We start from the raw sequence: 23,956 nt of genomic DNA, 5'->3' as shown, positions 1-23,956 counted from the left end.
GGACTGTAGCCTACCAGGCTCCTCTGTCCATGGAATTCTTCAGGCCAGAATACTGGAGTGGGTAGCCTTTCTCTTCTTCAGGGGATCTTCCCAACCCAGATTTGAACCAGGTTTCCCACATGGCAGGCAGATTCTTTACCATCTGAGCCAGCAGGTAAGCTGGAATACTGGAGTGGATAGCCTATCCCTTCTCCAAGGGATCTTCCTGATCCAGGAATCAAACCAGGGTCTCCTGCATTGCACGTGGATCCTTTACCAGCTGAGTTACCAGGGAAGCCCCCATGGAATATTATTCAGCTACAAAAATGAGAAAATCATGTCACTCATGACAGCATGGACGGACCCTAAGGGCATTATGCTAAGTGACATAAGTCAGAAAAAGACAAATACTATACGATCACACTTATATGTGAAATATAGAAAACAAAACAAGATCATAGGTACAGAGAACAGTTCATGGTTGCCAGAGACTGGAGGACAGGGGGATGGGCCAAATGGGTGAGGTAGGTAAAAAAAAGGCATAAACTTCCAATTATAAAATGAATAAGTCATGGAGATATAATGCACTGCATAGCAATAACAGTTAAAAATACTGTATTATATATTTGATAAAACGTGGTCGAATATTTTGGCAATGGCAAACCACTTCAGTATTCTTGCTTTGAGAACCCCATGAACAGTATGAAAGGGCAAAAATATAGGACACTGAAAGATGAACTCCCCAGGTCGGTAGGTGCCCAATGTGCTACTGGAGATGAGTGGAGAACTAACTCCAGAAAGAATGAAGAGACGGAGCAAAAGCAAAAACAACACCCAGCTGTGGATGTGACTGGTGATTGAAGTAAAGTCTGATGCTGTAAAGAGCAATACTGCATAGGAACCTGGAATGTTAGGTTCATGAATCAAGGCAAATTGGAAGTGGTCAAACGGGAGATGGTCAGAGTGAACAGTGACATTTTAGGAATCACTGAACTAAAATGGACTGCAATAAGTGAATTTAACTCAGATGACCATATATCTACTACTGTGGGCAAGAATCCCTTAGAAGAAATGGAGTAGCCCTCATTGTCAACAAAAAGACTCCGAAATGCAGTACTTGGATGCAATGTCAAAAAGGACAGACAGATCTCTGTTCATTTCCAAGGCAAACCATTCAATATCACAGTAATCCAAGTAATCTGACCAGTAATGCTGAAGAAGCAGAACAGTTTATGAAGACCAACAAGACATTCTAGAACTAACACTCAAAAAAAGATTTCCTTTTTATTATAGGGGACTGGAATGCAAAAGTCATGAGATACCTGGAGTAACAGGCAAATTTGGCCTTGGAGTACAAAATAAAGGAGGTCAAAGGCTAACAGAGTTTTGCCAAGAGAACGCACTGGTCATGGCAAACAGTGTCTTCCAACAGTACAAGAGAAGACTCTACACATGGACATCACCAGATGGTCAATATCAAAATCAGATTGATTATATTCTTTGCAGCCAAAGATGGAGAAGCTCTATACAGAAAGCAAAAACAAGACCAGGAGCTGACTGTGGCTCAGATCATGAACTTCTCATTGCCAAATTCAGACTTAAATTGAAGATAGTAGGGAAAACCACTAGACCATTCAGGTATGACCTATATCAAATCCCTTACAATTATACAGTGGAAGTGACACATAGATTCAAGATATTAGATCTGATAGAGTGCCTGAAGAACTATGGAAGGAGTTTCATGACACTGTACAGGAGGCAGGGATGAAGACCTTCCCCAAGAAAAAGAAATACAAAAAGGCAAAATGGTTGTCTGAGGAGCCCTTACAAATAGCTGAGAAATTAGAAGAGAAGCTAAAGGCAAAGGAGAAAAGGAAAGATATACCCATTTGAATGCAGAGTTCCAAAGAATAGCAAGAAGAGATGAGAGCCTTCCTCAGTGATCAATGCAAAGAAATAGAGGAACACAACAGAATGGGAAAAACTAGAGATCTCTTCAAGAAAACTAGAGATCAAGGGAACATTTCATGCAAAGACGGGCACAATAAAGGACAGAAATGGCATGGACCCAACAGAAACAGAAGATATTAAGAAGAGGTGGCAAGAATACACAGAAGAACTGTACAAAGAAGATCTTCATGACCGAGATAAGCATGATGGTGTGATCACTAACCTAGAGTCAGACATCCTGTAATGTGAAGTCAAGCAGGCCTTAGGAACCATCACTATGAACAAAGCTAGTGGAGGTGATGGAATTCCAGTTGAGCTATTTCAAATCCTGAAAGATGATGCTGTGAAAGTGCTGCACTCAACATGCCAGCAAATTTGGAAAACTCAGCAGGGGCCACAGGACTGGAAAAGGTTAGTTTTCATTCCAATCTCAAAGAAAGGCAATGTCGAAGAATGTTCAAACTACCATGCAACTGCACTCATCTCACACACTAGCAAAGTAATGCTTGAAATTCTCCAAGCCAGGCTTCAACAGTGTGAACTGTGAACTTCCAGATGTTCAAGCTGGGTTTAGAAAAGGCAGAAGAACCAGAGATCAAATTGCCAACATCTGTTGGATCATCAAAAAAGCAAGAGAGTTCCAGAAAAACATATACTACTGCTTTATTGACTACTCCAAAACCTTTGACTGTGTGAATCACAACAAACTGTGGAAAATTCTGAAAGAGATGGAATACCAGACCACCTGACCTGCCTCCTGAGAAATCCGTATGCAGGTCAGCAAGCAAGAGTTAGAACTGGACATGGAACAACAGACCTGTTCCAAATCGGGAAAGGAGTATGTCAAGGCTGTATATTGTCACCCTTATTTAACTTATATGCAGAGTACATCATGCGAAACGCCAGGCTGGTAAAGCCCAATCCTGAATCAAGATTTCCAGGAGAAATATCAATAACCTCAGATACGCAGATGACACCACTCTTCTGGCAGGAAGCGAACAAGAATTAAAGAGCCTCTTGATGAAAGTGAAAGAGGAGAGTGAAAAAGCTGGCTTACAGCTCAACATTCAGAAAACTAAGATGATGGCATCCCATCGCTTCATGGCAAATAGATGGGGAAACGATGGAAACCATGACAGACTATCTTCTGGGCTCCAAAATCACTGCAGACGGTAAATGCAGCCATGAAATTAAAGATGCTTCCTCCTTGGATTAAAAGTCATGACCAGTCTAGACAGTGTATTCAAAAGCAGAGACATTACTTTGCCAAAAGAGGTCTGTCTAGTCAAAGCTATGGTTTTTTAGTGGTCATGTATGGATGTGAGAGTTGGACTCTAAAGATAGCAGAGCACCAAAGAATTGATGCTTTTGAACTGTGGGCTTGGAGAAGACCCTTGAGAGTCCCTTGGACTGCAAGCAGATCCAAAACGTCAATCCTAAAGGGAATCAGTCCTGATTATTCATTGGAAGGACTGATGCTAAAGCTGAAATTCCAATACTTTGGCCACCTGATGCAAAGAACCAACTCATTGGAAAAAACCCTGATCCTGGAAAGATTGAAGGCGGGAGAAGAAGGGGAGACAGAGGATGAGATGGTTGGATGGCATCACTGGCTTGATGGACATTACTTTGAGTAAACTCTGAGAGTTGGTGATAGACAAGAAAGCCGGACATGCCGAAGTCCATGGAGTCACAAAGAGTCTAACACGAGTGAGCAACTGAACGGAACTGAAGGTGGAATTTCCTAGTGGTCCAGCAGATAGTTGCTAATAGGGAATTTCCTAGAAGTCTGGTGGTTACGTCGCCAATCTCTCACTGCCAAGGGTCCAACCAAGTTCGATCCCTGGTTGGGGAATTAAATCTCACAAGCCACATAGCACGGCCAAAATTTTAAAAAAGGATGCTAAGAGAATAGATCTTAAAAGTTCTCATCACAAGAAGAAAAATTCTGTACGAAAATTCTGTAAGAAAAACTCTGTAAGGTAACAGATGTTAACTAGATTTATTGTGGTGATCATTATGCAATGTATATAAATATCAAACTATGATGCTATACACCTCAATTTAATATAAAGCATACCTTAATATGAAAAGGAAAGAAAAAATAACTTTCAGAACTGTTCAGTGTTTTGTCAAAGTATTTGTATTTTAAATAAGTAGGCACATTGAAAGCTATAACAATTTCAAAATTGAAAGCAATTTTGTTTAGTTACTTTCTGAAAGAGTAGATATGGCCATACTGTTTTTTGCGCAATTCTAGATTAATAGTCAAGCCTATGTAATAGGTATTTTTAAATAATTATTTTAATTTTCAACCTCATCATCAAATGTGTTCAGTCAGTTTATCTGCTTGTCACTGACACTGTACTTACGATCATACAGAGAAAAAGAAAACAGTGCACTTCTCAAAAATAATAGAAATAAGCACTAGAGTTTCCTGAGTATTTGCTATGTGAAAACAATACTAAGCATATTTTGGGAGTCTTCTTCGTGTGGTAGCCCCTGTGAAGGGGTCTCTATGTGTGCCTCCTTTAATCTGCATAACAACCCCAGTGGTCAGTGCTGTTTTCATCTTCATTTTACTGACGACGAAACACGTTTAAAGAGGGTCAGTATGGGGAGGGAGGTGGGAGGGGGGTTCATGTTTGGGAACAAATGTAAGAATTAAAGATTTTAAAATTAAAAAAAAAAAACTTAATACTAAAAAAAAAAAAATAAAGAGGGTCAGTAATAGTGGGATGAATTGAGAGAATACACTGAGATACACACTACCATGTGTGAAATGGATAGCTGGTGGGATGCGGCTATGGAGCACAATAAGACACCAAATCACAGTAAATGCTAGAGCCTGAATGCAAACACAGACCCTCTGGATCCACAGTGTATCAACTGTCACAGTGTTCTACAGACAAGCATCATCCTAGGTGGTAGACTATGTTGATCTCATGCAATTATAATCAACTACCATTAGCACCGTTTTGTAATTAAACACTTAAGTTTCAGGAGATTCCCAGATGTATTGGAGTTGCCTGATCAATCTCCCCAAGCTTGAGTGCACAGCCTGGTTGGGACCCCAGAGATACACGTCACTAGGATGCCCACCCTGACATGAGTGGGTCCAAGGCAAAAGGAACTAACAAAAGCATCACACATTATGCCTCAATATTGTAAATGCTCTAAATTAAGCTAATCAACTGATAAACAAGACTTATTCTATTATCCAGCCTTTGCAAAGACATTCAAAATGACCAGAGCTCTAGGTTCAAATTGAGGATTTGGGGCTTCTTGGAGCCCTAGGCTAGAACATGGTGGAGGGGGCAGATTAGGTCCATCTCTGCTTTTCCACACCAAGGCCACCTGGGAAGGGCTCAGAGCTGACTGCACAGGGGATTCTTCTGGTCTTGGGGACTCAAGCTTGGTTGAGAACCTGAAGTGAGCCAGGTTCCAGCTTTGCATGTCTCTTTGGCCCTGTGGATTTCTCAGATTATGGAGACAGGTGTGCCAGAATGGGTCCTCATAAAGAGCAGAACCCAGTGAGGAGTTACGGTTGCCTGGATCCAAGGCAAGTCCTGAATTTCAGCTGCACCCTCAACCACTGGGTCCCTGTGCCTGTTCCTTCTCAGGCAGAGAAATTTCCTCCTTGGATGCATCCTCTATGTCATTCAATTGTCTTATTTAAAGTAATATAACGGCCAAACAGATAGTATTTATGGCTTTTCCATAAATGTAAGCACAAATAGAATTACTTTGAAAGATGCAATTCTGGATTCTCTGGTTAGATCTGTCTGACAGTAAGGACCACTTACCAACTCCACTTTAGCCATAAGAAGGGTGTCTAATCATTAAGAGTCCCAGCCAAATATTGCCTTCAGCATCGCCTCATAACTGGGGTTTTCACTTACTCTCAATTGGTAAGCCATTGACTCTCCACTTGATCGTGGGTTCAGGCCGTCCTTCAGCCTCACACAACAGGATGCCACTGCTGCCAGTGCTATATACACCACTCTGAGGTTTCTTGGTCCAGCGAGGGGGCTCTGGAAATAAAGGGAAGAGCTCATCAGTGTTTTATCTATTTCAGAAGGTCCAGAAATGCTATATCAATAACCTCAGATATGCAGATGACACCACCCTTATGGCAGAAAGTGAAGAGGAACTAAAAAGCCTCTTGATGAAAGTGAAAGAGGAGAGTGAAAAAGTTGGCTTAAAGCTCAACATTCAGAAAACGAAGATCATGGCATCTGGTCCCATCATTTCATGGGAAATAGATGGGGAAACAGTGGAAACAGTGTCAGACTTTATTTTTGGGGCTCCAAAATCACTGCAGATGGTGATTGGAGCCATGAAATTAAAAGATGCTTACTCCTTGGAAGCAAAGTTATGACCAACCTAGATAGCATATTCAAAAGCAGAGACATTACTTTGCCAACAAAGGTCCATCTAGTCAAGGCTATGGTTTTTCCTGTGGTCATGTATGGATATGAGAGTTGGACTGTGAAGAAAGCTGAGCGCCGAGAGTTGATGCTTTTGAACTGTGGTGTTGGAGAAGACTCTTGAGAGTCCCTTGGACTGCAAGGAGATCCAACCAGTCCATTCGGAAGGAGATCAGCCCTGGGATTTCTTTGGAAGGAATGATGCTAAAGCTGAAACTCCAATACTTAGGCCAGCTCATGAGAAGAGTTGACTCATTGGAAAAGACTGATGCTGGGAGGGATTGGGGGCAGGAGGAGAAGGGGACAACCGAGGATGAGATGGCTGGATGGCATCACCGACTCGATGGACGTGAGTTTGGGTGAACTCTGGGCGTTGGTGGTGGACAGGGAGGCCTGGCCTGCTGTGTTTCATGGGGTCGCGAAGCATTGGACAGGACTGAGCGACTGAACTGAACTGAGAAATGTTAGGCATTGCATTTCCATTATACACCAGCAGATGGCAGACACAACAAAGTTTCACATTAAGTCTTCTCTGAGGTAAGACAGCCATTGTTATTTGCCTGGAATGGGGTTTGTGTGTGGGCATGGGTTTTTATGAGTGTGTGTGTTGTAATTTGGAATCTTAGCATGTATAGTAAAATCGACATACTAAAAACAGTTATCTACATTCAATTTTATCTAGCTACACTATCTATCTCATTACAGAAAAATGCAGGAAGGGTGAAGTTTACTGAGTGCTGACCACAGCTTATTTCAGGCTGAAGCAAGGCATCCAAAATGGCTGATTTTCAAGTAACATATTTTGAAAATTTTTTAACAAAATTAAAACATTCAGCCCCTATTTTAAATATTTCTTAGTTAATGACTTTATAGCATTTTATATCTCCATATCCCAAAGTCCATCTTAGGAATTTGGAAAACATTATTTCCTAGATAAATTCTTTTTGCAAGGGGGTAGAAGAAGGAATCCTAAAAGCAACATTTACCATTCTGCCCTCAGAACAATGGAGGAAAAGATATACTCAAATTACTTGCATCTTTCCATGTCGTAATATGCCAATATTATAATGCTAAGTGGTATTTCAGTATAGAAGGAGACATTTTTCTTTAAGTGCAAACGTCACTGTCATGTTTTCTCACCTTAAGTATATTACTATGTCAGGAGCGAATAAAAGATTAATATTAAAGTATGGATGGTTTGGATAATTTGATTTCAGAGAAAATTGCACAATACCTACAGGTAGTAATTCCCATCAAGTGTTGCTTGGTTATTTCTCCCAAGACAGTTTTGGATTTACATTTTTAGTCAAAAAGGAAACTCTTTAAGATACATACACGTATAAAACAAAAGTGTCATTTGAAGAATGTGTTACAAAACAAAGGAGGAAAAGGGGGATTATGTGGGGATAAATGTCCATAAACTCACCAGGAAAAACAAAGAACTAAAAATATCCCTGGCAAGTTCAAGTTTGAGCAAGAGACATGCCTTTGTAATTATTCGACAGGATACAGACTTGTTAAATTCCAAGTTAAATGTGTGTGTTCATAATCTACATGGTGTAAATATTTATTCATATAGTTTAAAGTGTAGCCGTCCAAATTATAAACTGCATATGAGCTTTTAAAGTGAAGAGTTTTACTTCTGTGTGTATGTCTACATTTTTACGTCATGGTTACTTTCTTCTGATCTTTTCATACAACCACTGTAAAATAAAACACTTCAGCTACAGAAAAACCATGAAAGATTTCATATTTACAGTAGAAAACTAAGACTACTGCTTTTAGAACATGTAAAAGAAATCATGGCCATGCATTATACAACATGATGGCTATAATTTGTGAATAATACTGTATTACCTATTTGCAAGTTGCTAAGAATATATCTGAAAAGTTCTCATCAGAAAAAAATTGTAACTATGTACTGATGGATGTAAACTATACTACTTGCGGTGACTGCTTTACAATACATACCAATATTGAATCATTATATTGGATAACTGAAACTAATGATGTAATATGTCAATTATATCTCAATAAAAATAATAAAGGATGTCATGCAATGATGACCCTTCTCTAAATCTTTCTGAGTAATAAAATCAAGATTTCTATTTCTATTCTCATCCTACAAATTTCATTAATCCTTTGGTACCAGCATTAAGATATACTACTGTTAGATATTGGTTCCCAGCTGATGCGGTGGTAAAGAAACCGCCTGCCAATACAGGAGAAGCAGGTTCAGTCCCTGGGTCAGAAGATCCCCTGGGGAAGGAAACGGCAACCCACTCCAGTAATCTTGCCTGGGAAATCCCATGGACAGAAGAGCCTAGCAGGCTACAGTCTATGGGGTCGCAAGAATCAGACAGTACCCAGTGACAGCCTGCACTCACACACACACTGTCAGATCTTAGGTAAAGGGTACTTAAATGACCATCTTAATCAACCCTTTAACCTTACAGATGGAGAACTGAGCTCTGGAGAAGTCATTCAACTTGCCCAGGGTCACCAGTCAAAGAAGCCTCACTTTCTGTTCTTGCCATTCCATGGACCAGCAGACCTACTGAGTGAGAAGCACTGAGACCCCTAAGTGAATGTGGTGTTATTTCTAACTTATTACTATTTCATTAATTTGGATCACAGGAACAAAGGCCAAACAGTTGTACCAACTTTCATTTTGTCCTTCCAGATCCAAGCTCTCCAACATTTATCATCTGTGCACACTCACATCATCAATCAACTTGGTTGTTGTTTAGTTGCTCAGTCGTGTCTGACTCTTTTGCGACCCCCTGGACTGTAGCCCACCAGACTTTTCTGTCCATGGAATTCTCCAGGCAAGAATCCTGGAGTCAGTGGCCAGTTTCCTTCTCCAGGAATCTTCCCAACTCAGGGATCGAAGCCACATCTCCTGCACAGGCAGGCAGATTCTTTTTGGCTGATCTACCTGGGAAGCCCCCACTAAACTTCGCCTGAACCCTTTCTGATAAGCTTTCTTTATAAATGCTTAGACATTTGTTTTTATGCTTCTCGTCCCTGTTTCTTCTGAAGAAGTAAGCTGCTGCTGCTGCTAAGTCGCTTCAGTCGTGTCCGACTCTGTGCGACCCCACAGATGGTAGCCCACCAGACTCCCCGTCCCTGGGATTCTCCAGGCAAGACCACTGGAGTGGGTTGCCATTTCCTTCTCCAATGCATGAAAGTGAAAAGTGAAAGTGAAGTCGCTCAGTCGTATCTGACTCTTTGCGACCCCATGGACTGCAGCCTACCAGGCTCCTCTGCCCATGGGATTTTCCAGGCAAGAGTACTGGAGTGGGGTGCCATTGCCTTCTCCAGAGAAGTAAGCTAGTCCTGAGCAAAGGTATGTTTGGTCATGCGATTTGAAAGGGACTTCAGGCTTGTTCTTCAGTTCAGTCGCTCAGTTGTGTCTGACTCTTTGCGACCCCATGAATCACAGCATGCCAGGCCTCCCTGTCCATCACCAACTCCCGGAGTTCACGCAGACTCATGTCCATCGAGTCGGTGATGCCATCCAGCCATCTCCTCCTCTGTCGTCCCCTTCTCCTCCTGCCCCCAATCCCTCCCAGCAGCACAGTCTTTTCCAATAAGTCAACTCTTCTCATGAAGTGGCCAAAATATTGGAGTTTCAGCTTTAGCATCAGTCCTTCCCATGAACACCCAGCACTGATCTCCTTTAGGATGGACTGGTTTGATCTCCTTGCAGTCCAAGGAACTCGCAAGAGTCTTTTCCAACACCACAGTTCAAAAGCATCAATACTTCAGTGGTCAGCTTTCTTCACAGTCCAACTCTCACATACATACATGACCACTGTTCTTCTCAGAAGCATATTCTTCCTGGGTCTGTTGCGACACTGCTCTCAATACCTGCCCAGGCTGAGATTTTCACACCTGGCATCTGCAGTGAGAGCACCTAGACTATATCTCTTAGGTTAGTGATCTGTGAAAAGCCAGGACAGAAATCCTCTCTTTCTGATGTCTCCTTTGCTTAGTATAGGGGAGCAAAAATTTGCCACCCCAAAACATCTCTTTGCCATGCAGATTGTTTTGAGCTGAAAATAATCAAGGCCCAAAAGATTCAGGAAGAAACTCTGATCGAGCCATTAACTGCATAAAATAGTTTAGTTAGAAGGCCTGTTTCTGGAATACAGCTCTTGCAGAAATATGTGCCAAGAACAGCTAGCATAGTGGATCAGATGGTAAAGAATCTGCCTGCAATGTGGGAGACCCAGGTTTGATCCCTGGGTCGGGAAGATCCCCTGGTGAAGGGAATGACAACTGGCTCTAGTATTCTTGCCTGGACAATTCCATGGGCTAGGTTTGGTGGGGGAAACTGCAGGGCCTAGACATTCGAGTCCACTCTATGTCCCCCTGTCTGCCCAGCCCTGCAAACACAGACAAATCCAACATTGGCTTTTCCATCTCCAGTCTTTCTTGGAGATGCTGTCCTCTCCTCTGAAGCCCTAAATATCCTCTTTAGTCTTTAGCTGAAGATGGTGTTTAAGCTCTGGCCCTTTTGGTCAGTTACTCAGTTCTCCTGGCTTGCTCCCATGTATACATGTTACTACCCTTTTGTTTTTCTCCTGTTAATTTGTTTCATGCCAATTTAATTTTTAGATGAGCCCGGAGAAAAAGGAAAATTTCTTCCTCCCTGATACTGGCACAAAGGAGAACAGATGTGTGTGGTGTAATTTTAAGTTGAACTAAAATGACTTAGCGGGTACCACAGTGAGCCTGAGGACATTGGCTAGGGGACAGGAAATATCTGGTGGTTGCAATGAGGCTATGGGCATGCAGGAACACCAGAACAGATTTTTTCAAAGGTTGGAACATGCAACTGTATTCCTGACAAGTAAGACCTATTTGAAAGGATGGGGGGGGAAAAGGCTTAAGAGAGAAGAAAGAATGATTAAAATGGAAATTTCCGAGAGAAAGCATCATCACTGAATCCCAGTCTTTCATCTATTATCCATAAATCTCTGGTAACTGATGAAAATGACTTATGTTGAAATTTTACTCATTTAGTTATAATTGTAAACAAAAAAATAAGATGATAAGTTTCTCTCACGATGATCAAAACTGAGATGCAAATGTCTGAATGTTTACAATGTAATAAGCAAGCTAATTAGAGATGTTTATCACTAGAAGGAAAACAAAACAGAAAACTTGGTACCTATGAAATATACAACACAGAGGTTATTTTCTTAGTAACAGATTTCTATTATATATCTATATTCTAACAGATCAAAAATTATTAGGTTCAGCAAACTTGGATTTCACTGCAACTTTTTAGAAGTAGATTTGTTACTTGAAAATGAGACTTTCTCAAATAGGTCAATTACTGAATTGTGTTTGAATTCATGACATCTTTTTAAAATGCACCACAATTATGGTTATAAAATTATGTATAAATACTTGCCTATTACATTTACTAAATTTCAAAAGCCCTACCTGATGCAAAAGTTTACAACACACTGTTAGTTGGATGCAGTTGAAACATATCTGTGATCATACTTTGATTTTTCTATTTAGAAAATTTTAGAGGCCATTTTGGTTTCCTAGGTGGCACAGTAAAGAATTTGCCTGCCAATGCAGGAGAGGAAAGGGATGCCAGTTGGACTCCTGGGTCAGTAACCCACTGGGACCCACCCCAGTATTCTTGCCTGGAAAATTCCATGGACAGAGGAGTGTGGTGGGCTTGTGAAATTTTAGTTCCCCAGCTAGTGATGACAGATTTTAGTTGTTTATTATATTAATAAAGAATAAATATCACAGATACAGAGAATAGAGTAAAATACATGCTTTTGCTTAAGCACATTGGATGTTTTCAGAATGGGCTACATTGTCAAAGTTTATACTAACATTGCTCTTTTCTCATATGACTAATCCTGTTATTTAATTAGTTTCCAAGCAAGAGACAAAGTAAGGGAAAGAAGAAAGTGCAGGAAGGCGGAATAAAATTGAGTGAAAGTGAACTTATCCATCCATATGATTAATGAAGGATGTATTCACTCCCTTCACACTTTAAAGAAAAGAAAGACTTCTTCAGCTGGGCTTGCTTTTCACTTGCATGTGTGAAGAGAAACTCCTAAAACATACAACTGAGGGCACGTTTAGTAGTTTCTCATTAAGGATAAAGGATTAAATGTCCCCCATAAAAACATTATTTACATCTCAATACTGCTAATAGCTGTTTTAGGAATAGCAAGGACAATTTGTTCAGGAAACCTATATTCCTTTGGAGCCCTACAGTCAACATTTTAAATTGCATAATTAATTTTACATCCTTGATTTATTTTTTTCTTTTTGCAACCTTTGCAGTTCTTCTGAAAGCTTCAGTCTCACAGTCAAGAAAACCCGTGGCCAGATTGTTAAAATATTCAGCTACCATAGCGATGTTCCAGCCATCTGGAAGGATTTCTAATAGTCAGCAACTTGGAGTAAGAGCAGCTAACAATTAGACCTGTCGGATTCGTGGGTATGTGTTGGTGCTGCGATGGGGGTCGGGGGGGGGGGGGCGGAGGAGGGTTACAGAAAAACATCCCTGTTGAATGGTCTAGCTCTATTATGCAGAGGCACCAAACACTGACGAAAATTATGGGAAAAATCTCTCAAACTCTTCCTCTCTGAATTCCTTGGTGAATACTGTCAGAGGAATATGTCACTATTGGCAACTGTTGATATTTATGCATAACAACAGGCTTCCTCCTATAACAGGTTTTGCTTTTGTTGAACTAAGGGAAATGATACTCTCATCTTTGGTTTTCCATTCTTCCTATTGTGAGATGTGCTAAGTTGCTTCAGTCCTGCCCAACTCTTTGCGACCCCATGGACTATAGCCTGCCAGGGTCCTCTGTCCATGGGATTCTCCAGGCAAGAATATTGGAGTGGGTTGCATTTCCTTCTCCAGGGGATCTTCCCAACCCAGGGATTGAACTGGCGTTTCTTGCATCTCCTGCATTGGCAGGCAAATTCTTTATCACTAGTGCCACTTGGGAAGCCCACACTGAGAGACGGGTTTTGGAAATATGCCGCTATTCCAAATAGCAACATGATTAAAAGTTATCTTAACATTTACTTGTTAACATAACTTCCATCTGAGCCTTTCTTTTTTCCATTAATTAAAACAGTGGGCCTTTACTTAGGTATTCCTTGTGCAGAATGAAGCTTGAAGAGGGGAACTTCATTGGAATATAAATGAAAGACTTACAGCACCAGTTCACTAAATAGAAACCTGAAAGAGATCATTTCTTTCAATAGTTAAGCCTGCGCAGCATTAAAAAAGCACAAATGCAGTAATCATCCCATTAATTTGATCCATACAGTCAACCAAATCATACATAAAAACTGCAGTGTTCTCAGGACCACGGAAATAGGTCTGCATCAGTCAAATTCACAGGACGACTAGGTAACCTTTACATGTGCCCAGAAGCCAGAGCCCTGATAACAAATACTGTGGCTTATCTTCTCTTTTCAATGGTGACATCACTGCCTACTTATTTCTGTGAACACAACAAACAATATACCAGGCTCTGTTGATCAAATAGCTTGAGTTTACAGAAAGAGGACATGAATATAACGTGGTTTTTGCACCTTTTGGCAGAGAAATAATGCTTACATCATACTATTTTTCTTTCCCATCAGCAACATACTAAATATCATCTGAATCCAAGAGATGTATTCCCCCCAAATAGGAAACAGTTAAGACAGTAATCTGTCTGACTCCCTCATTTCATGAGGAAGAAATGGAGATACAGAAAGGTGAAGTAAATTGGGCAAGGACCCAGGAAGTTAATGCCAGGACTGGGAAACTCCAAGCTTCTCTCAGGCCTATCGTAATACTTTCTATGATGGTAATGCTTTCTTCTTTTAAGATTTCATATTATGCAGTGTTACACACATGTTACACGAAATGTTTTCTTATAATAAGATGATATGAGAGATCAGGTTTAGTGACCAAACAGTCTAAAGCATCTGTGTTCAATCCCTAACCCGAGATCTTTTCTTGTCATCTGTCCCTTCTATGTGGTTTCATGCGGTAAATGACAAACCTGATTAATTGAAGTCTAATATATTCCATTGCTCACTCTACAATTAAATGCTGAAACAGCTTACTCATTTATATATATATATGCATTTGAGGTGGACTATACATATGAATTCACTTTTTTTTTAATAGAAAAATAAATCAACACGGGAAATGTACCTTCTACTGTAACGCGAAATTCATGAGTGGCTGATCCCAAGAAATTGTTGGCTGTGCAGCGATAGTTTCCTTTGTCCTCATAGGAGACATTCTCTATCTTCAAAGTGTCGACAGAATTATTTTTTGATTCTCCTCCCTTTGGTAAATCACCTCCCATTTTGTTCCAAGCAACTTTTGGAGTTGGTCTGTGAAACAATACATAAATGGTAAACATTTTTTAAGTGAAAAATAAAATATAAAGAAATCCACAGGGTACTTCCCTCACTGTGCTAATTTCAGGCCTGCACTCAAGGGTTCCACTGAAAACATCAGCCTTCCCAGTGCACAGACTTGCACACCACCATCCACCATCCGTAGTGAAGATCAGGGTTGGATCACGTCTCCCTCATTGCAAACTCCTTTAATAGGCTACCTCTTCAGAAATCTTCTGTTTCCTCTACTAAGAGGGCTAGCTCCATGGAAGTGCTGAATACGGATGGTTAGATGAAGGATGGATGACTGGACCCATAGAAATGTACAAGATTTTTTTTCAAGTGTGCTATCTCCCTGTGGGTGGTTTTGAAGGGGCCAGAAATAACAGCCGTCTTCCCCATATGAGTTTGAAAAACACCATAAACTAAGACCCAAGGTTTATGATAGCAGCGGGTAGCTGTGACACCCCTCTTAATCCTTATGAGGCTGCTATTGCAGAATAAGACTCAAATGTGGGTGCCCAGTGTACTGGCTAGACCGGGGAATAGCTCATTTTAGGCCAAGGTGGGCTCTGAGGCATAGACTGGGTCACCCAGGCAGACTGTCAGCCTAGTAGGGAATACAGGAACCAAGGAATGAACCAAATCTCTCTTGATGAGAAAAATCAGATTGCCCAATATAAACAACAAATGGTAAAAGCAAGAACAAAACAAATCCCAAGTTGATAACTTGTCATACATCAACCCAATGACATTTTCCACCTTATCCGGGTGGAAAACAGGAATGAGGAATCAAGCCAGCTAGGTTTAAAACAGAAAAATCCCATCTGTTGGGATTTTTGAAATGAAAATTTTTGAATGCAAACCAGACAAGTGGAGAACTGGGACACTCTATGACTTTTGTGATTTAAAAATGATATGAAGAACAGCGATGCCTGATTTTAACTAATGGATGATTTTTTTTTTTCTCCTCTTCACTTGAGCTGTATGACTGAGTGGAAGAAGTATTTTTGCTGTTTTTACTGATGACTATTTTCTTCTCACTACATTTCTTTTTATCATTAATACCTAAAAGTTATTGAGTATGTTCTAAATGGGAGCATCATTATCATCATTTTACCAGTGAGGATTCTAAAGTTCAAGAAGTTAATTTGTTTAAAGTCACTGGGGTAATAAATGACACATTAGAACTTGAAATTGTCTGACTAAACTTGTTCTTTTGATCAGTCTTCTATTTTATTTGTGCTCTCCCCATTCTTTTTTTTCCCCTTCCTAACCATGAATTCTGAGAATATATGCTTATAGGCAAATTAATTAGTTACTAGTTAATAAGTGAACAATTCATACTGTTTGCATCAATTTTCTTAAATTGTATTGTTAGGCAATGATTAAAATAATTCAGTTATTATGCAAAAAAAATAGAGGTAAAAATGATGATTTTTACACACATCTAGTCTCTTCCCTCATTGCATAAGTACTTGTCTGGAACCACCACTACCGTTCATTTCACCAGGCTTAAAATACAGGATATACTACTGACTTCTGTAGGGAACAGTAAGGATGCTCAGATAGGTGGCTATGACAGTGTATTAGCTGTTGGCTTCCTGAGCACACCACCCAACAGGATGCATAACCCATATCTCCTAACTGCTTGCTTTGCACTCCATCTGTCAAAACGGCAATTTGCCAAAGTGCAGGCTGCTCTGGACCTTAGTTCCTCCAAATCAGGGGATTTTTGTAAGCTCATACTTTAATGGTACAAGCATCTCACCTGCTGTAAAATCTTTTTTTTTTTTCTTTTTGCCAGTCCTTGGAAACCAGCCTAATCTTCTAATACCTATTCTTTGAAAGAATAGGATAAAATGATTATCTAATAAGTATCATATGACTATAAGACAAATTCATCCGGGGACACATCTGTACCACTGCAAGAACATCCAGCTATTGTCTTGCTAATGTTTTTCTTTCCTTTTTCAAAAGTTTAGTAAACATTTACTAACAGCACTTGAACAATAAATTTTCAAAGGAAAATATACTGCTTAATCCATTTTTATACATAAATCCACACCATACCATCATCGCAACGTTTTCTTTAGATCCTTGCCCAGCCAACTTTAATTCTTAAACTTCCTTTGTTTGCAAGAGAATTGTATCTAGCGTCAACCCATGAATTCACAAAACAGAGAAAAGACAGAAAAATTGGGCCCAACAGTCAGCAGAGGGAATTTGCTTTTAAGCCTAACGAAGCTTTCACAGGATGTGAGTGAGTGTGAACTGGTCCATGAATGTGCTCTTTCCACCAAGGGACTCACCGTCTGCACTCCTTTTGGGGAGTGAACACTTTTCTGAATAAAATTCACAATGTTGTTTTTTAGCTATTCTTAGTTTCTACCTTACTGAATCTGAACCCCCTCAACCTTTCCCTCTGAAAGCTTTCCCGTTTTACTTAATAGTATCCACATTTTCATTATTACTAGCCATTTTCTGAAACATCTACTATACCCCACTCCTTTAGACTCAGGCACAGTGCCATCCTCTGTCCACCCTGCCTTTAACTGAACAGAACAGTTCATTTGGTTGAAATATGCTGAAGAAGTCAAATTTAGAGGTAGTATAGGGTTCTGGAGACAGACAGGATGGAATCCCAGCCTCCACTACGTACTAAGTCTAGAGAGGTGAAGTCCACTGTCCGGCCTGCACTTGCCTAACCAACAATAGGAATGAGTCATGAGATGCGTGTGGCAAGGATAAAATGAGCTAATGTATGTGAAGGGCAAGACACAGTGCCGGACACATAATAAAGAGGACAATATCTTCATTATACTTATTACAGTAGAAGGTTCGTGCTTAAACCTTCTTAGAGGGCCTCCTTGGCAGTTCAGTGGTAAAGAATTTGCCTGCCAAAGCAGAAGACATGGGTTCAATCCCTGGTCTGGGAAGATCCCACATACCATAGAGCAACTAAGCCTGAGCACCACAACTATTGAACTGGTGTTCTAGAGCCCAGGAAGTACTACTGAAGCCTGTGCTCCACAGCAAGAGAGGTCACTGCAATGAGAAGCCTGCACACCGCAACTAGAGAGAAAGTCCATGTAGCAATGAAGACCCAGCACTGTCAAAAGGAAATAATTAAATAAATTAAATTTTAAAATAAAACTTCTTAGAATACATTTTTTTTTCAAGTACTCTAAAAATTTTACAATGTATCACATTCACCTGGAAGAGAATTAGACCAGATAGGATTCTCAGTCCAAATCCATGATGACTACAAAGAAAACCCTTCAGATGAACTTCTCTGACAAGGCCTTAGGAATCCTCAAGTCCCGAAGACAACACATGCCAGTGCTCACTTTTTCTCTACTGGCTCATGACGCTGCATTTTCTGAAAAGCCCACAGAGTCTATTTTATTGAAGACCATCCATGGAGTTGGCAGCCCACTCAAGAGGTAAGTTATGGCATTTGTGGGCAACAGGAGAAAAGAGTTACTGACACGTTCTCCCTGCCCAGAGTCAACCAAGAACAGTGATAAACCATGGAAGAATGTAATTTCTACCACTATAAACACGTATGAATAAGAGTAAAAATGCAGGCAGTTACCAACATGATTCAAACGAACCTGACGCTTTCATCTCTTCACATAATACAGAGATAAGTTATCTGAACAGAGTCCATGTCACTGCACATCTAATTACTCTATGGCAACATACTTGGGCAGTTTAAGACAGATAAGCAACCTGAATATTTTGCAGCATGGAAAGAGAAATTTACATAGCTTAGGGGTTATAAAACCATTAAAATCTGCTCCTTTTGTTCACAGTCCAATTTAAAACCACTCATTCAGAATATACACTGAACAATGAATGAGTATGAATTTCAAATTCTAGTCCATGAACCAGATGACCAGCTATAAAAAGCCCTTAGTTTACAAACTGAGTATATAAACTCAGGTGCTAGGAAGGTGGGATATATTTTCCCATGGTATTCCCAATGGCAGGGATGGGTATGTGGTGGTAAAGAAGGGTGATAATAGCAAAGAGACAATCTTGTATGAGCAGGTATTAAATAAGATGATCCTTATTTACATAGACTTATGATAGCTACTTAATAAGCATCACAATTTCAAGAGGTGACCAAGTGAAGTCTTTTCTTGGAGGATTTGCAAAACTGTACTTTAGGTGTGAAAACAACTTTGGTTCATTGGTTCTGATGTGAAACTCTCTTAAATTGCAGGATCTGGGACTTCTTTGGTGATCCAGTGGTTGAGAACCCACCTGCCAATGCAGGAGACATGGGTTTGATCCCTGGCCCAGGAATATTTCACAATGCCACAGGACAATTACACCTCATGTGTCACAACTATTGAGCCTGTGCTCGAGAGCCAGGGAACCACAACTACTGAGCCCACGTGTGTCACTACTGAAGCCTGCGTGCCTAGAGCCCATGTTCTGCTGCAGGAGAAGCCACTGCCTACACACGGTAACTAGAGAAAGCTTATGCACAGCAACAAAGACCCAATGCAGACAAAAAAAAAAAAATTAATTTAAATTGCATGATCTAGATCTGTTTGTGTGCAAAGGACATGTGGGTAAAATAAGAGAGATCCACAGAACCTGGGGAAACATAACAAGCAGAAGCAGGACAAATAATAACAGCAGAAAGACATAAACCTGGCACCAATAGTGACAGGCTGACTCTTCACAAGCTCATGCTCTCAGGATGCATCCCCCGTTGACCGAGGTAAGGAGGGCACTGTCCCTGCCACCTCCATTCACACTTTCACCAACTGACAGAGCTATCTAATTATAAATCAATCTCGGTCACAGCCTGAAATCTGCAGAGAGAAGTGCAAATTACTTTCCCCAGAAATGTAGTAACAGGATTTTCTCTTCTAAAGAAATCATTTCTTAAAGATGCACGCAGGCACACTCTTCACTGCTACCTGATTCTTTACAGAACAGAATGGAAAGAGTCATGAACAGGGTCAAGTTACTCACAGGCCTTCAGCAAAACACTCGAGCAGCAGGGTGTCCCCTTTGAGGACGGTGATAGAAGACTCACTGCCACTTTCAGGAGGAGGCAACAATAGTCTGGGTTTTCTCTGCTTGATTGAATTTGCTACAGAACAGAATAGAAAAGACTCAGATTTTGTTCAAACTAAGAAATTCCTTTGGCACTCAATCCTTCCTAAAACATATTTAACCATATGGACCTGTGTGTATGTATGTATATTTACATACAGATTTTTATTTATTTTCACACATTTATTTCACATATATTTCACACATTTTAATATATTCCTATTTCAATAGATTTCACTCTTACCAGGAAGCATGGGTTGCCCTTCAGATACATTAACTAAGTGCTGCATCAAGTTTTATAAAGGTTATGATTCAAACCACACCTTCAAATTCAGAAGTTCAAACAGTGTTCAAGATAATTAATTTCTTGATGAAAGCCTTTAGTTCATTGACAGTCAATAGCTTTATATTCCACATTTTAATCATACTTGGTCATGTTTGATGGCCGTGTGTATTTTTCTTGAATTGAATGTGCCTAAGTATCTGACAGGATTCCTCTTATAATACAGTTTCCTGGTCCCTACACCCAGAAACTCTGATTCAAGAAGCCTGTGGTACACACCAGGCATCTGTGAATTTATCAATGAGGTGATTCTACTTTCAGTCTTATATCCTCAAAGACACTGTTGTACAAAAAGATTCACAAGCCATCTCAGTAACTGGTGAGGGAATGTTCCATTTCTTATTTTCGTTAAAGTGAAAGTCACTCAGTCCTGTCTGACTCTGCGACCCCATGGACTGACTATACAGTCCATGGAATTCTCCAGGCCAGAATACTGGCGTGGATAGCTGTTCCCTTCTCCAGGGGATCTTCCCAATCCAAGGATCAAACCCAGGTCTCCTGCATTGCAGGCAGATTCTTTACTGTCTGAGCCACCAGAGAAGCCCCCTTTTCCTAAGAAGCCTTTCAAATACAATGGAAAATGAGGAAGCTTCCATTTTCAATGCAGATTCTGATTTCCGTTCCAAGTGTTCACACAAATTTTGTTTCACATCCAATGTCAATGTGATTTGATGTGATATGCGAAGTGCAGAGGTGAGGGCTGCTATCAGAGTAGAGGAATGAAGGTGCTGACAGCAGTGTGTACCTTGCCGTAGCTTCCTTACAAGTGTTTGTTTGTTTTTTGCAAAATATGAACATGTATTATATGGTGTGATTTTTTTTTTTACACTTTTATATTGGAGCACAGCCTATTAACAATTGTGTGATAGGTTCAGATAGACAGCAAAGGGACTCAGCCATACATAAACATGTGTCCATTCTCCTCCAAACTCCCCTCCCATCCATGTGTAATGATTTTATTGAGTGCTGAAAAGATACAACAATATATGTTTGTGTTATTGACAAAGGAAAAGATGTTGCCTATATACACCTAATCAGTCCATTTTCAAACTGAGGATACAGCAAGGAGAGCCCTCATCCAGCCCTGGTGATGTTATCAGTATATTAGATTACCAAAGTTATCATGGAGGGTTCATTGCTGGTGCCAATTATAAAATAAATATTTGTTGCATTCATACAAATGATTCTTTTCTCTGTAGAAAAACTACTTACTATATAATTTGGTTAAATGTTCTATGGGAAAAATTTTTTTTAATAATAAAAACCATTCATAGACAAGTGAGCTTGGAGAATGCTGCAACTTATATTCTTTCTCACTGAATCACAATGGACAGTTGTGTAGTAAGTACTTCAAGAGGTCTAGAAAGGAAAATAACCATTTGACTTTCTTACACTCAATGCCTTCGCGACTTCTGTTACACTCAACCATTGCTTTTTCCTTTCTTCATGTAGCAGCTCTCTGCCAAACTGCTGATTAACCATAAGGGGCATTTCGGGAGATCCGTAATAATTACTCCATGAAAAACATAATGTTATATATGTATATGTATTTACTTATGGTAATTATATCATCAGTAAGTATGTAGGTGTATTTATATAGTTATGCATTCATAAATATTACCCCCTTTTACATAGAAAATAGAACCCTCTATGTTAACCCTTTCCTTACTAAGAGTATCAATATATTAATAAACTCAGCAGGTATTAAAGTTCAAATTCTGAGATGACAATGAGAGACCACAGGTGAAAATAAATGTCAACATTCTACATGTCATCAACTTACCCTTGGAAATATTTTCTGTGGATGAACTCGAGTCATTAACATGCTTTACTGAAATAAAAAAATGGAAGAAAAAACTCACAAACATAATGGTAGATGCTGACCTCAAAACAATGAAAAGCCATAGTTTTCTCCTACAAAATACAAAATGAGGTATAAGCATACTTCACTAGAACAGCACCTTTGGGAACATAGTTGAAAAATATTTATAAAGAGCTTAATCTTGAGCTACCATAGATGAAATCCAGGTGGAAGGACACAAATTAGAGCTCCATTAAAGAGAACTGACGTTACTGAAGGATGCTATAGTGAAGCGCTGGCATAGAGAATCAACACACAACAAATTGATGAACCAAATTATGAAAAAATTATGAACCACGGTAGACAATGGAATGGTCATGCCAACTTTTGACTCTACCAGAGCCAGTTATTCAGTCAATGAATTTCTGGAGATTATCTCTGCCCTTTGAATCTTGGTTATTTCTTCGACTAATAATGACAGTTTTCAAATTTAAGAACCCAGAATGCCATCTGCATAATCAAGTAGGAAAGAGAAGCAATTCAAATAACTTTGCCAATTTGGGAAATACAGAAAAAGTCAATGTGATAAAAATGACCATATTACTTTTTGTTGCTTTTGACTCTTCTTTTCTCCCACATGTTCAGCCTTGCCAGTTTATCCAAAATCACAGAGATTCTGAGCCTGAGACCTGCTGAGAAAACCCTGGAATTTTGTTCTGTATTTCACACAAGGAAAGTGACTCGACTCTCTAGTCCTCAAGTGCAATACACTTGTCCTGTGAATTGAGATTTGATTTTCTGGCTGCAGGAGACAGAGCTACTGTCGATGCGCAGCTGCAGATGTTTCTTTCATCTGGAAGGAGTCTCCAGAGTTCAACTAAACAATACTGGAAAATATCAACCGAGCTTTAACTGGCTTCAACCAGAATAAAATTACAGACACATTTGTCTTCCACATTCATGCTGGCACAGTAAATTATTTCAACTTACAACTGTTAACTGTTAGCTTCATTGGCATTTTCTGCACAATAGTCCTCAATCTCGGGAATGCAGCAAAGCAACAGTAATCGTTCCGACTGTCCTGTTCCTCCACATTTGCGAAGTACAGATCTCCCTTTTGGCTCATGTATACTCTCTCATCTTGCTTAATGTGTTCTAGTTCTGGAAGAGAAATATCTTTTCATTAAAAGGGGCAATTGTCCTTTATTATGCCTCGTCACCTTTTTTTCATTATCCTTTCTTTCATATTATTTTGTTTTTCATGTAGGCTCTTCTTATTCCTCCCAAGTCTGGTCTTACTATAGAAGTGATTAGTGAGTAAGAAGTAAAACACAAAAAAACAACAAGAAAATCATTGAGACAGCACTTATCAGCATTAACTGAAGTACCCTGATGGACAATTAGTCTGGGCATTTGACCTCTCCTGACCATTTCGGATTCTATTTCTGCTCTATGGGTCTGCACTGACTTATTTGAAAACTAGTCAAAACAGATAATGGCCTAATTATTACTTTTATTATATTAGGATCATATTTGTTAAAAACAGATTTTCACAAAATTGTGTTTGAGATATTAATCCCTCTGCCATGATACAGCCTAGTTAGGTTCTAGGATGGATGGAATCTAGAACTCTGGCTACAACCAAGAGTAGCTTCTTTTGCTTTCTTCCAAATACTGTACGATTATTACTTTTCTCTGTGGGTCATAATGAGAAAAGATTTAGATAGACCTGCTAAGGCACATGCCAGAGGTAGGGTTTACAAGAAGCTGGAATCCCAATGCAAGAGCTGATAATAGGTTTTGGAAAATTAAACACAGAAATTAATACTAATTTCTAATACTAATAATAATTTGTGCGTCACTGTATTAAGTAGGTGCAACATATTAAAAGAAATATAAAGCTAGCAACACAGATACAAGCCATTCTCAATTTGACATACTGTATCGTATTAACAGACTCTACTCTTTCCA

General features: G+C 39.7%; 1 protein-coding gene across 1 annotated transcript in view; it reads right to left on the bottom strand.

The window, feature by feature from the left end:
• Positions 1-23,956, bottom strand: part of CHL1 (cell adhesion molecule L1 like) — a 91,596-nt gene that overhangs the window by 47,255 nt on the left and 20,385 nt on the right. Inside the window, exons 5-9 of the mRNA XM_052645979.1 lie at positions 22,976-23,146; positions 21,968-22,015; positions 19,758-19,878; positions 14,572-14,756; positions 5,832-5,963 (exon numbers count right to left, since the gene is read on the bottom strand). Of these exons, the coding sequence (XP_052501939.1) occupies positions 5,832-5,963; positions 14,572-14,756; positions 19,758-19,878; positions 21,968-22,015; positions 22,976-23,146 (657 nt within the window). The remainder of the gene's footprint in view (positions 1-5,831; positions 5,964-14,571; positions 14,757-19,757; positions 19,879-21,967; positions 22,016-22,975; positions 23,147-23,956) is intronic.

Source organism: Budorcas taxicolor, chromosome 1, assembly GCF_023091745.1.
Source record: "Budorcas taxicolor isolate Tak-1 chromosome 1, Takin1.1, whole genome shotgun sequence".
Lineage (NCBI taxonomy): Eukaryota > Metazoa > Chordata > Mammalia > Artiodactyla > Bovidae > Budorcas > Budorcas taxicolor.
The sequence above is the reverse complement of the archived record's forward strand: the minus strand, read 5'-3'. Positions and strand labels throughout refer to the sequence as shown.